This window comes from Cynocephalus volans, chromosome 10, assembly GCF_027409185.1.
Source record: "Cynocephalus volans isolate mCynVol1 chromosome 10, mCynVol1.pri, whole genome shotgun sequence".
Lineage (NCBI taxonomy): Eukaryota > Metazoa > Chordata > Mammalia > Dermoptera > Cynocephalidae > Cynocephalus > Cynocephalus volans.
The window spans coordinates 105,950,173-105,964,085 of record NC_084469.1 but is presented as its reverse complement, the minus strand read 5'-3'; the positions used below and the strand labels follow the sequence as shown (position 1 = coordinate 105,964,085).

The following is a 13,913-nucleotide window of genomic DNA, read 5'->3' as shown; positions in this document are numbered from 1 at the left end:
CTGTCTTGTTCACTGCTCTTTAAAGCCTGGCACATGGTAGGTGCTCAATGAATGTTTGTTGAATGAATGAGTGAGTGACTGCCCTGCCTGCCAAGCCTCCAGGCTGACATGTCCTTCCCACACCAGCCAGCCATGCAGACAGCAGCCATCCCAGTGTGTCCTTAACACTCCGCCTGGATTAGAGGTGAGTGTTCAGTGTGCCCCATACGCGGAAGCAAGGTCTTCCCCAGGGGGTTTCTGGTGATGGTTCACTGACCTTGTTTTTCCTCCTTCCCTAGAGCTGAACTACGCAGAGCATCCGATCTCCCACCCAGCAGACCATGGCGAGGCACAGACGCCACCCAGAATTTCCTTTCTGGCCCCCAACACCACATGGGGCCCCTGAGGCTCCTCTGCCCACGCAATGCTAAGGCAGCCCCTGCTTGGTGCAGACCAGATGGGGCAGGATGGGAGGGCGAGGGAAGGAGGAAGGAGGGGAGGTTGGGGAGCTGTGAGCAACGAACCAAGTACCCGGGGTGCAGGGAGTGTGTGGGAGACACAGGAAGTTGTCCTTGTCGGATGGTTGACAGAGAAAAAAACAAGAAAAGTATGGACATGGGTGACCGGGGCCCGGCCTCCTCTTCACCCCTGCACATGCTACCTAATGTCATCGTCACCCTAATAACATCCCCTCTAGGTCCCCAACTCTGAGTAAGGTCACGCCATTTGAGTCCTGGAACTTAGGATAGAATGGGCCACTGGTGTCCCCTCCTCTGCATCTTCCCTGGCTTGAGACCCCTTCAGCCTCTAGTGAAATGGCTGGTCACAGTGTCCCCCTTTGTTTGGCCTTCCAGTCGGAGAGTGTGACCTGGATGAAAGCAATAATAATGAGCACGTATTGAGCACCTTCTGGATGCCAGGCAGTGAGTGCTTTTGATGTAACCATCTGACTGATTCCTCTAAACCTCCTTATTCATTTAGTTATTTGTTTATTTGACAAGTAAGCACCTACTGTGTATCGGCTCTGTTTAGGTGTAGGAATATGGCAGTGAACAAGACAGAAAAATTCACTGCTTCACTTCCACTTCTGGGTATATACCCAGAGGAATGGAAATCATCATGTCAAAGTGATACCAGCATCCCCATGTTCTCACAGCTCTGTTTACAATAGCCAAGACATGGAACCAACCTAAATGCCCATCAAAGGATGATTGGATAAGGAAACTGTGGTATATATACACCGTGGAATACTACTCTACCATAAAAAAAGAGTGAAATTCTCCCATTTGCAACAACATGGACGAGCCTGGAGAAACTTATGTTGAGTGAAATAAGCAAAGCACAGAGGGATAAATACCACATGTTCTCACTCAAATGTGGGAGCTAAGAGAGAAATAAGGAAGGAAAGACCACAGTGCATTGGACTTACAAAGGGAGAGAACATTCCTTGGGCTACAAAGTGGAGTGGGGGGTGGGGGTAGGGGAAGGGAGAGGGAGGTTGGGGATAACTGGGTGGGGGACACAGGGTACAGATGCAATTTGTGGTAACGGGTATGCTGTCAGTATGAATCTGGCCTTCACATCATGGGCACAAGGGGTGACAATCAGGTTTGTATCTCATGAATATTCATAATAAAAATAAATTAATTAATTTATAAAAAAAATTCACTGCCTTGCAGAGCTGACCTTGTGAGAGGAGAGACCCACCGTAAACGAGATAAGTTAAATGGATCATGGCTTAGATAGGGCTTAATGCTAAGGAGAAAAATAAATCCAGGAAGAGTAGAGACTTTTGAAAGGGAGCTCTGGCGGGGAACATTAGGAGGTAATTATTACTGATCCCATTTACAGATGAGTAAACTGAGTCTCCAAGAGCTGAAGTCATTCCAGAGGTCAGACAGGAAGAGCAAGCTGAGACTGTAACAGCATTGACCTCTGGGTAAGCAGCTGAAGTACAGAGAAAGGAAGGGGAAGGAGAGACATCCAGGGCAGGACAGGGATGCTTGACACAGCTGCGCAGTTTGTGCACTGCACAACTCCAGGAATGCCATTCTCAGAGACTACAATGTGAATGCTGCCCCCTGGAGTCAGGAAGGACACAAAGATCACAAACCTATGCAGTGGCCTGGGGACAGGGACAAGTCACGGGTAGCCCTGAAAAACAAGTCTCTGTTGCTAATTTTCTATTTTCTGTAGCTTGCTTTTTTCACTTATATCTCAGCCACTTCCCCGTGTCAGCATATGAAGATCTAGCTCAGTAATTCTCCCAAGGGTGGTGTCTAGACATCACCATCACCTGGGAACTTGTTAGAAATGCAGATCCTGAGGCCCCATCCCAGACCTCCTGGATCACAGACTTTCAGGCCAGGTCCAGCCTTTACTCCACATGGAGCTGTTTTCAGCAGAGAAATGACATGATCTGATTTCATTTTGACAGGTGCACCCTGAGGGCTAGCGAGAGATTAGGTAAGGGGAGGACAGGAAGTGGGTTACTGCAGTCATGCTGGTGAGAGGTGACAGGTTCTTGGGACAGGGATGGTGGCCATGGAGGGGGTGGGAAAGGGGTCATGTTCATGATAAATTTCAACAGTGGAGTCAAGGGAATTTGCCAATGAATCTACATGCCTGGAATGAGAGAAAGCATTGCCTGAGGTGGGAAGGTGGAGGAAAAACAAAGGTGTATTAGTCTGTTTCTGTTGCTTATAACAGAATACCTGAAACTGGGTGATTTGCAAGAAAACAAAATTTATTGCTTACAGTTTCTGAGCTGGGAACTCCAAAGTCCAGGGAACGCACCTGGTCAGGGTCTTGGTAGTGGCAACACTGACCCACGGGTCTCACATGGCAGAAATGGAGGAGCAGAGAGAGACTAACAGCCCTCAGAACCACGCCCCTGACCACCATTATTAATCTATTCACTATAGCATGATTTAGAGTAATTAGAGGGGGTGAGGGGGAGAGAGAGGGGTATGGGGAGAGATTGGACAAAGGGCATGAAGAGTAATTACGATTTGTAGCAATATATATGCTAGTAATATTGATTTGATTAACATATCTGAATGTTGAACCCCAAAAATATGTCTAATCAATTTTGATTCAACAAATAAAATAAACTTAAATAAATAAAACAAAATTTCAGCTTTAAGTAATTTTATTTATAACTAACTTTTCTTTAAATTAAATGTAATTAATCAAAATAATTTTATTAAAAATTATAACATGCTCTAATTACATAATCAGTATTGTGCAGTTTTTTAAAAAGAAAATCGAATGTCTTAGGAAAAACATTTTTTTGAATGATATGAAAAACAATTTTTATTTGTGCTCCAGCCTCAGAATACCAGGAGCGTCCCCGAGAGGGTGGGGCTCACATCGTCCCCTTCAGAGACCCGCCCCCGCTCTGGCGTCCAACCACATCCCGGGAGGAGGAGCCGCACCTGCCGACGCGCCTCAACCTGACCACCAGGTGGGGCAATCTGGACCGGAAGTTCTCTGGCGTCATTCATCTCTATGATCCTCCCAGCGGCCTGAGCGATCCGGAAGCCGTGTCTGGCTCAGGGGGCAGTGCTTCCTGGTGAGAGTGAGGTGACCTCCGTGCTGCCGAAGGAATCAACGGCGACAACCACCATGGGGGCGCACCTGGTCCGGCGCTACCTGGGCGATGCCTCGGTGGAGCCCGACCCCCTGCGGATGCCCACCTTCCCGTCCGACTACGGCTTCCCCGAGCGCAAGCCGCGCGGTGAGGCCCAGTGCGCAGGCGCGGCCGGCGGGTGTGGGGCGAGATCGCCCGAACCCCCAACCCCGGGGTCCTTAGGGCTGAGCCTGAGCGTCACTCATGGTGTCGGGCTCGGCTCTGGCCTGGAGGCGTCCACAGGATACGCGTGACCTTTTGAGTGCGGAGGCCTTCTAGGCATAGGGCATGGCTTGAGCAAAACCCTGGGGACAAAAGCGGCGACAAGAGGGCGGGGTGGGAAGAGCGGGAATGAATGAGACGCTCAGAGCTGGACTTAGTCCTGGGGGTAGAGGGGAGCCGTGGGAGGGTTAATCGTGGAAGGGACACGTTCACCGTGCTCCTGTCCAGATGTCACTGCTGTTTTTAGGTGTGCACAAGAAAACGAGGCGCTCACGCGCGCATCCCGTCCTGCGCGTTGCTTTTTTTATGTCGTGATATATCACAGGCATCGAGCGCCAGCTCTGGGCCAAGTCCCACGCTGGGCACCGCGGATACAGCAGGGGACTGGAGGGATGCAGGCGCTGTCTTTAGTGAACTCATAGCCCATTAGGGGAGGTAGTGGAACCAGGCACATCCTAGGGACAGCACCTGGGGGTTGTCAAGACAGGCTTCCAGGAGGCAGTGGCTGGAAGCACAGACTCGGAGAAGGCGGCGCCCAGTGCTCCCAAGCAGAGGAAGCACACAGTCAGATTTGCTTTGTTAAAATGTGGCGCCGGCTGCTGGGTGGACGATGAAATGACTTGGAGACAGGGAGACCTCTAAACAGTGGATGTGCAAAGAGGTCTAGATGTGAGAGTGTTAGGAGGGCGTATCATCACTCCAGCGTCCCGTTTCCAGGTCGTCCTTCAGCTCCGTCTGAACCTGCAGTCCATTGCCCTCCCCCCTACCACAGTAACCCTTACCGCTGTCCCTCGCACCCTGCTTTGCCCACGATCAGCTTTGCAAACACCAGCAACCCCCTGCTCCTCTCTCTTGCTTGGCTAAACCAAAACCCTGGTTAACCTCACCTCTACCCCCGCCCCTTGGCGCCTATCCCTGGGCAGCTGGTGACAACTCTGCTGACTGGTCTAACGATTGCTTACCCAGTTGACCCTTCGTGCTGGCCAGCCTTCCTATCACAGTCGGCCCTCCTATCTGCAGGTTCTGCTTCGGCGGATCCAACCAGCCGCAGATCGAAGATATTGGCGGAGGGGGAGGGTGGAAATAACGAAAAGTAGCAATACAGCAATAAGAAATAATACACATCGAAAACTATACAGTATAACAACTATTTATGTAGCATTCGCATTGTGCTAGGTTTTGTTTTTTGTTTTGTTTTGTTTTTCTAAAAGATGACCGGTAAGGGGATCTTAACCCTTGACTTGGTGTCGTCAGCACCACGCTCTCCCAAGTGAGCTAACCGGCCATCCCTATATAGGGATCCGAACCCGTGGCCTTGGTGTTATCAGCACCGCACTCTCCCAAGTGAGCCACGGGCCGGCCCCCTGTGCTAAGTATTATAAGTGATCTAGAGATGGTTTAAAGTATACAGGAGGAGGGCTGGCCGTTTAGCTCAGTTAGTAGAACCTGGTGTTGATAACAAGGTCAAGGGTTTGGATCCCCATACCCACCAGCCACCAAAAATAATAATAATAATAATAATAAAAGTATATAGGAGGATGTGCATAGGTTATACACAAACACTGCAATTTTGAATGAGGGACTTGAGCATCCATGGAGTTTGGTATCCAAAGGGGTCCTGGAACCAATCCTCCATGGATACCGAGGGGCAACTGTACATTCCCTGGTCTTCCACCCTCCCTTGTAGACCACTGTCCCAGGCCTCCTCTCTTCTTCACACCCCCTTTCAGCCAGTCACTCTGCATCTTCTTATTAAGAAAACGGAAGCAGCCAAAAAAGAGCTCTCTAGGGCTCCCTGTCCCCCCCCCCACCCTTCCTTCACACCTTTAGGCTCCTCCTTCTCACCTGTTATTCCAGGTTGATCTGCCCCCTGCTCTAGCGAAGCCACTGATGTGGGTGAACCCCCTTATACTCTCTCTCCATCCCATCTTCTCAGCTACCCGAGGACTCTGCTCCAACTGTTCTCCCTCTCTCTTGCAACGTCAGTTTTCCCATCGCCATGCACACACACTGTTACTTCTATCAGTTTAAAATCCCCTCCTGGCTCCACCTCCCCCTCCAGCTGTCCCTCTGCCACCTCACTGAAAGGGCTCTTATCAAGCCTCCCCCCATCTGTATTGCTAAACCCCACTGTCATGCCTCACTTCCTATCCTCAAGGCAGCATCAGGCACAGCTGCCACCTCCTGGAAGCCCCTCCTCACCTGGCTTCCAGGACTTCACCTCACTGGGGGCTCCTCCACTGATATTTCCGCATCTGCCTTTTGGACTCACTTCTTCCCTCCTCTGGGCAGAGACCACTCCCTGGGGGTCTCTGCTATCTGCTGGCTTGCAAGTGCCTTCTGCATGCCAATGCTCCCAAGTTTTTCTCTTCATCTGGGCCTTGCCCCTGAACTCCAGGCTCATAGATCCCATTTCCAGCTCAGCATCTCCACGCGATGTTAACAAGCATCTAGCCCTCAGCAAGTCAAAAGCAGGGCTCTTAACCACCCCCATCAAGACTGCCCCTCCTTCTGTCTTCCCTGTCCCAGTTACTGGCATCTACATCCTTCCCTGTGCTCAGGCCAAAATCCTGGGGCGTCCTGACGCCTGTCCTCTCACCTCAAGGCCTCTGACCTGTCATTCTACTTGGAATGCTCCTCCCCCTCCTCATGGTCCCAGCACTGCCTCCCTCTCCCTTTATTTTTCTCCCCAAATACTTACCACTGCCAAACGTTCTGCCACCCTCTAGGTTCTACCTGTTTGTTCTGTGTCTTCCTCCAAGAGCAGGGATACTTGTCTGTCGTGTTCCCTGCTGTCGCCCCACTACCTGGCACACAGTAGATTCTCTGGCTGCGGCTGGCTGATTATGAGTTTGAGATGAGATGTGGGGGAGTCTATGTTGCTGATGGGAGCTCCAGGTGCCAGTGGGGCCACGAAGACATGGGGACCATCAGGGGCTGCGGTGGATGCCCAAGCCTGGGACTCAGATGAGGTGTGGGGGGAGGGAGCAAGTTGGGCTCATGCCATATGGGGTGGCCACCAAAGTCATGGATAAGAAAGCAGAGGGTTCTTAGGAAGCCAGAGCTTAATGTTTGGGCAGCCGTTAGAGATGGGAGGAAACCTGGGGAAGGTGTGCAGGAGGAGCCGCAGGAAGAAAAGGAAGGAAGCAGGCGAGGGGCTGAGGAAGCCTGGTGTCCCACATGTTGGGTGGTCCCATGAGAGCCGTGTCTGGGCAGTGGTGGGTGGGGTAGAAGCTGGAAGAGAAGGGGATGCAGGAGCAGGAGATGAGGACCTGGGCCCGAGTGGGACACGATAATCGCAGCGGGAAGCAGAGGGGAGAGAAGCCAGCCCGAGGATGATTGCAGGTGAGACATGAGCACGTTTTGATGGGGATGGGAAGGAAGGAGCTAGGACCAGGGAAGATGGCAGGAGTCGGGGAGAGGCAGGTCCCTGAGGATGCAGGAAGGCTGGGTCCTGCCAGGCTCAGAGGAGAGTGAGCTGGGTGGGGATGGGTGCTGAGCTGCAGCCAGGGAAGGAGCGCAGGATCGCCGCCTGCAGTGGACACAAGCCGGGGTGTGTTCGGCCTCCTGCAGGTTCATTTGTCCTGGGTCGGGTTTTGCTAGGTGGGTGGGGTACTGGGACCAAGGGCTAGTCCAGCTATCTTCTGAGGCATGTGCCTAAGCGCTTTACCTGTGCTATGAGCCGTTAGTGCTCAGGTGACTTCCAAGCTGGGAACTGTTAGTCCATTCTGTAGGGAAGGAAGCCCAGGCTGAGAGGCCATACCACCCGCCAGTGCAGAGCTAGGACTCAGGCCTGGCAGCCCACCCCCACACTAGGGAGGGGTGAGGGAGGTGCTGGCAGAGGGTAGCTTCTGAGTGTGGGCTCTGCGGAGAGGGGCTGTGTGGAGAGTCACCGTGGAGGGAGGGGAGCAAGTCTGTGGAGGTGCCCCAGGGGTGATGGGGAGCCACTCTTCTCTTGCCTGGGCCTGCCTATGTGCAAATTAGAAAAAGGGCCCCTAGAGGATAGCCACAATCCACTGCCGTTTGGTGCCAAGTTGTCAACGGGAGGACACCTGAGATGTGGTTCCCAGGTGCCACGTGTCAGCCCACTGGGGATCCCTGGAACTGGGGAAGGGGGACTACCCTCTGGCAGTTAGGCCCCAGCCAGCCCACCCTGGCTGAGCCCTGCCTGCCCCCTGCAGAGATGGTGGCCACGCAGCAGCAGATGGACGACGCGCAGCTGATGCTCCAGCAGCGGGACTACTGCGCCCACTACCTCATCCGGCTGCTCAAGTGCAAGCGTGACAGCTTCCCCAACTTCCTGGGCTGCAAGCATGAGCAGCACGACTGGGACTACTGCGAGCACCTCGAGTGAGCCCCAGACCCACCCCAAGCCTCTGGCCCAGAGGCCAAGGACAATGAACTGGGGTTTCTAGCCTGGCTTCACCTTAGACCAAAAGAGGAATCTTAAAGGGTCTGTTGGGTGGGAATGGGGGAGTCTGGGTGGGACAGGTGGCTGAAGCCACCCAGGTAAGAGGTCAAGCCAGCCTCCCAGTGGGAGGCCCCACCCCAGAGAGGAACCTTCAACGCCAGCCCGGGGCTCACTGGTGTCCACCAAGGAGGCAAAGGGTTGAGTCAGACCAAACCAGCCAGCACCTGCTTGCGGGTGCCCCAGACAGAAACCACAGGGACACAGGTCTTTCCTACTTGGAGGCCTCCCCCAGAGTGCTCTGGGACATCTGCTCCAGTGCTATCCACTTCCCAGGGCTATAGGAGGGCCATGTCCTGGCCAGGGAGCCTGACAACCCTCCTTGTTCTCTGCCCCCAGCTATGTGATGCGCATGAAGGAGTATGAAAGGGAGCGGCGGCTGCTCCAGCGGAAGAAGCGGAGGGAGCAGAGGGAAGCAGAGGTGGCCAGAGGCCAGGAGTCCACACAGTTGAGTCCCGAGGCAGTCCTGTAAATGGTCCACTCACCACACTGTGGACCAGTTAAAGAAATAAATACCTCCAGGCTCCTTAGCCCAAGCCTTACCTCTTACTGCACTGCTGGGAGGGTGTGGAAGGTGCCAAGGGCAGAGTAGTGGTCCCCCAAGTCCACAAAAGAAACACACGGAGCCTGAGTCCAACTGGGACAGGCAGGTTTTATTCCAGGTGCTGGAGAGCTCTGGCCGCCACTCCTCCCCAGGACGACACTGGGGTGGGAGGATGAGAGGCTGGCTTGGCTGAGCCCAGGTGGAGTGAGCAGCTCAGAGCAGGAACGGGATGATGGGCATGCGCAGGGGCGGGTAGTCACGGAACTCCTTCAGGTAGCTGCGGTGCTTGCCCTTGGCCCAGATGGTCATCTGGGTGAAGCCCACCAGGGAGAAGAGGGCCACTGTGGGGCAGAGCAGGGGGGGTCAGGAATGGGCTGCACAGCCTGGATGGACAGGGCCCCACTGAGGGAGGGGCAGTAGGCTCACCTGGGAGACACTGTGTCATGATGGCAAAGCCAATCCAAGACCCCACCTGTGGGCAGAACAGGCAACAAAAAGAATGGGCAGGGCTAGGCAGCTCCAGCTGTTTGTCCAGGCCTCGCCCACCCCTGTGCATGTGGCTGCCCAGGATTCAGCGAGCCACCTCCCCCAACCCCTACTTTCTGAGTGAAGGAGTGGGAACCAAAACCCAACGCTACAGGTACCCTAAATGGAGGGGGATACTATATGACAGAGCTGCCCCTCAACCACCGATGCCTCCCAACCCCAGAGAGCCACAGTTTCCATCTCCAAATGCTCCAAGTTCAAACTGCAAAAACAGCTGCTGAGCCAGGTGCCCCCTCCACATGGGACCCCAAGTCCTAGGGCTGCCCTGATCTCCCCTCACCTCATAAGTGTAGTTGGGGCAGGACACCAGCAGGAACAGCCACGTGAAGGGGTTCTTGGTGGGATACGGGATCTTCCTGGTCTTGGACCCTGGCGGGCATGGCAGGAGGGAAGAGTTAGACGCCTTCACCCAGCTGCCCAGCCCATGGCTCCCCAGCCCCCAGCAGGCCACTCACCTGCGGGTCGCAGGTCCCGCAGGGCCATGTGAATGGAGAAGTTGCCGAGCTGGCAGATCTGTCAGAGGAGCAGGGTCAGCCCAGAGCCCCCTGGGCTCCCCCGACACCATCACCTCCCCAGCCTCCTTACCACAAAGATGGCGAGGGCCAGTTTAACCTGCTGGGCTCCGTAGGCTGAAGAGGAAGCAGGGAGAAGCCATGAGGGGAGAGCCCGGCAGGGGTGGGGACTCGCAGGGGGAGCATGGTCTGAGGGCACTTACTGGGGGGCGTGTAGAGAGGGTGGTTGATGTAGTAGGCCATCCATGCAGCAAAGCCCCAGTAGTAGGTACAGTTCTGCAAGGGAGCGGGATGGGTGGCAGGTGGGCCAGCGCCGGGGGGGGGGGGGGGGGGGGGGGGGGGGCGGGGCGGGGGACGGGGCCTCACCTTGAAGATGTTGCGCAAAGGCATGGTGCCATGGGAGAAGCGGTGCACGAAGAGTGTCTCCAGCAGGCGCTTGACATAGTGGAATGAGTGGCAGATGCAGGCGAGGCTGGGGGGGAGGAGGGGCCGGCTCAGCTGGGCGGGTCCCCCAGGCCTCCGCCCCCGTCCCTTGCCCAGCCCCTGCCCCGCCCCCACTCACTGCACCACAGTGTGCCGGCTGGATGTGAAGTCATATTTATGGCCGTAGATGAAGGGCACCCGGAAGTAGAAGAGCAGGTAGATGAAAAGGGGCCCCGCGTACTCCGTCAGGAAAACCTGGGGGTACACAGCGAGGTAAGTCACCCCAGCAAGGCGGATGGGAGAGGAGGTCGTGGGTGTGGTCAGGACTCACCGTCACCCAGCTGATCTGGGCCCCCAAGTCCCGGAAGTAGAGTGTAGCCGTGGTGCCCACAGGCAGCTTCTGCAGAACATCCTCATCCTTCAGAGACTTGCCCTCTGCAGGGAGGCAGGCCAGGGCTCAGGGGCTGGCTGTTCGGGCCTTCTCCCACCGCCACCCAGGAGCCCAGGGAGTGGGCCGAGCTGTACTCACTGGGGTCCAGACGGAGGGACTGGCGGGCAGGGTACCACTGCGGATCTGCAGAAAGAACGGGGTCACAGCCCACAGTCTGGCAGGGCCCAGCTGCCTGCTGCCCACCCACTGTGCCAGCTTATCAGGGTACCCAGGGCTCAGGGACCCCACAGCTCCTCCCACCCCGGGCAAGGCCTCTGAAACCCACATGGTTCCAGGACACAGGCCGGAAGACTGTGGGCAGAAGCACGATCTTGGCCTTCCGAAAGCCCAGCAAGGGCATTCCTGCTGATGGTCATGCAGGGGCATCTGCCCCAGTCAAGCCCATAGAAGCCTGAGCCACATGGGCATCTCTGCAGGCCCTTGGAGAAGCGTGTAGGACAGGGTCCCACCCAGAGGCCTCTGCCCAGAGGAGTAGCAAGGAGCAGTGTGGCTGGGCCTTGGACTCACGGGTCTTGGTGAAGAGGTTCTTGATCTCAGCAATGGTGGCATGGGGCTCCACCTGAGGGAAGCACAGGCCATAGGAACGTCAGCCCTGAGGGACCCCTGACCCAAAATTGGGAGGCGGGGGATGGACTGGGGGCCTGGGCCGCTGCTAGGGGAAGAGAGAAGGGTTAGGATCCAGGCCCCCACCTGCATGGCCAGGGCAGCAGTAGTAAGGGCCCTGCCAGTGTGGGGACAGCCGTGGGCCTGGGGGCTCCAGTTTCACCAGGCAGCCAGGATGCCCCTGCACCCGGCTGGGAAACGGGTTAAGCATGCAAAGCTGGACCTGTTTCTCTGCCTGTCCTCTCCACCTCCCACCTATGACTCCTGCAGAGTAAAAGCCCTCGGTCCAGTCCAGACCTCCCTGGGGATCGTCCAAGCCCCTTCCCCCAGACTTAGCCTTGGCACAGGCAGGTCCCAGTCCCTCACCTCCTTCTCAGGCCCGGAAGCCCTACAGGGTTCACTGAGGCTGCCTTGTCTCCTCCCCCAGCTCGGAGCTCCCAGCCACACCCAGGGGCCATTGCTGCCCACTCTACCCCAAGTGGGCACAGTACCCCTCATGCACCTTCCAAAGGGCTGGGAGGTGGGGCATCAGGGCACAGTCGGTGGGGCACAAAGGGCCCAGCTGGACAGCTCCCAGGCTGGAAGGAACAGGGTCCTGGGCCCAGTGCCCTTGGCCCAGTGCAGCAGGCGTCACAGTCCTACCTTGTCCAGAAAACACAGCTTCTCCCTCGTCTTTGCATCCAGAATCTCCACCTCGAAGAAGAGAACGGCCTTTTTAGGTTTCTTGGCTGCCTTAGGGGGCAAGGGCCCAGGGAGGCTGTTGAGGCCAGGGCTGAGGCCAAGGTTGGCCTCCCGGGCCACCATGTTCAAGCTCATGTCCATGCCACCCGCCGCAAGCCCTGCTGCTCTGCTCTGCCCACGGTGGCCAGCAGCCTCAGCTGCCGGCCGTCAGCCCCCACCACCAACCTCCCCACGCCAAGCAGCTCTGGGCCAGGCAGGCGCGATCAAATTCTGCCGCGGTGCTGGAAAGGAGCCTGCACCTTCCCTTGGCGTTGCCAACTTCTGTGCCAGATGTAACCCGAGTGGCACCGGAGCCACGGCCTAGCTAAATATAAAACCATCCCAGACTGAGCCCCCCAAGAAGCCACGCAGCAGACCTCTTCTGGGGGACACTGGGAGCAATCCCCCAGGAAACCATTTGCTCTGAAAGAGGCTTTTGAGTGAACATGCCCCCCACCCCAACAGCACCAGGGATAGGGAGATTCCCAGAGGCAGGCATGCCAGCGCCTCCCAGCCTCCCCTGCCCAAAGCAGGTCAGGGGCCTCAGGCCAGTGGCCGGAGAAGGGTGAGAAGCCAGTGGGCAGCTCAGGCCCCAGCACCCAGCTTGGGCCTAGGGAGTTCACTGGGCTTGGAGAAATCCCAGCTGTCTTGAGAATCTGCCAGATAGATCATCCATTTCCCCTTCTGAGCTGCAAAAGACACTCCGGATTATTTTCCTTGTGCATTTGTGTTCCCAGGGAGGTGACAGATTCCGGAATTATTGGTGCAGAAAGCCTCTAAGTGTGGTAAGGATCAGGGACAGGGGAAGTTTCAGGCAAATGCCCCCAGCCTGGGTTTATGAGGCCTCGGCTCTCCACCTCCCCAACCTCCCTCTCCACCCATTTCTTACCAGGTGTGCCTAGGCCTTGTTCAGGGCCACCTCCAGAACAGTCAGCCCAACATCAGCCTCACCCAGCCTTGAGCCCCACAAAGCCCAGAGCCCACAGCCTGGGCCTGCCTACATTTCCTGGGTCCTCCCGAGAGAGGAGCCTGAGCTCCCAGGTGAGTGGCCCAACAATGGTGGTGCAGGGGACAATGCTGGCAGGGAAAGAACCCCGGGGGGATCTGACCCACTCACCCAAGCAGGTCAGGAAAGGCTGACGGCTGACCACAAAAAACCTGAGTGCCCCATGCAGGGCTCAACATGGATCCTTTTAGACAGGAGTCATGGCAGGAGGGGCTGGATCTGATCCCAAGTTGGCCACTGGCCAGCAGTGACTGCGTACCCTTCCCACCCACAAAACCCTTTATAGGCCCTCAGAGAGAGGCACCTGAGGAAAAGTAGCAGGAAACACTGCTCAGAGACCTAAGCTCTCTGCCAAACCCAGGCCAGGCCCCAGCCAGGGACCATCTGTGGGCTCGACCACCCACCTATACCCTGGGAGACAGGTCCACTGCTGCCAGAGCCCACCCCAAAGGAGGGGGCTTCACAGTTAAACGAGAGACGCTGGGCTCCCCTCACGCACACCCTCAATGACAGTGGGAGAGGCAGGGTGCATGGTGGGCAGCACTCAGGATGACAGCCAGCTCTGCCCTGCAGTCGCTGGGTGACCCCGGGGACATTACTTCTCTCTGGCTTAGCATGGGGCAGGTAAGAAGGTGTCTACCTGCCTGGGCTCTGAGGGTCACGTGAGACAAGGCATGAGCAGCGCCGGCCTGATGCCTGGCAAATGGTGGCCCCTGGAGGCAGCCTCACACAAGGAGGTAACACCACAACAAGGTCAAGGGCACAGGCCTAGGGTCAGGTCACTGAAGCATGTGGGCCTTCCTAACCA

At 56.3% G+C, this 13,913-nt stretch overlaps 2 protein-coding genes across 3 annotated transcripts; one reads left to right on the top strand and one right to left on the bottom strand.

Annotated features, from left to right (window-relative positions):
* The first annotated feature begins 3,510 nt into the window (after positions 1-3,510).
* On the top strand, positions 3,511-8,830 carry NDUFB7 (NADH:ubiquinone oxidoreductase subunit B7). The gene is made up of 3 exons (XM_063112784.1): positions 3,511-3,718; positions 8,014-8,182; positions 8,640-8,830. The coding sequence occupies exons 1-3, from the start codon at positions 3,607-3,609 to the stop codon at positions 8,770-8,772; spliced, it is 414 nt and encodes a 137-aa protein (XP_062968854.1). The 5' UTR covers positions 3,511-3,606; the 3' UTR covers positions 8,773-8,830.
* A 102-nt stretch (positions 8,831-8,932) lies between these two features.
* On the bottom strand, positions 8,933-12,316 carry TECR (trans-2,3-enoyl-CoA reductase). Of its 2 annotated transcripts, none has more exons than XM_063110977.1 (12): positions 12,022-12,316; positions 11,284-11,335; positions 10,855-10,899; positions 10,657-10,760; positions 10,465-10,580; positions 10,269-10,374; positions 10,106-10,178; positions 9,976-10,019; positions 9,846-9,903; positions 9,671-9,759; positions 9,271-9,316; positions 8,933-9,185 (listed from the first exon to the last, which is right to left on the bottom strand). In XM_063110977.1, exons 1-12 carry the CDS (start codon positions 12,199-12,201, stop codon positions 9,058-9,060), a joined length of 1,041 nt encoding a protein of 346 aa, XP_062967047.1. In that variant the 5' UTR covers positions 12,202-12,316; the 3' UTR covers positions 8,933-9,057. The 2 variants fall into 2 exon arrangements, with proteins under 2 accessions (XP_062967047.1, XP_062967049.1); XM_063110979.1 differs by lacking the exon at positions 12,022-12,316 and adding an exon at positions 11,746-11,892.
* Between the last annotated feature and the right edge of the window lie 1,597 nt (positions 12,317-13,913).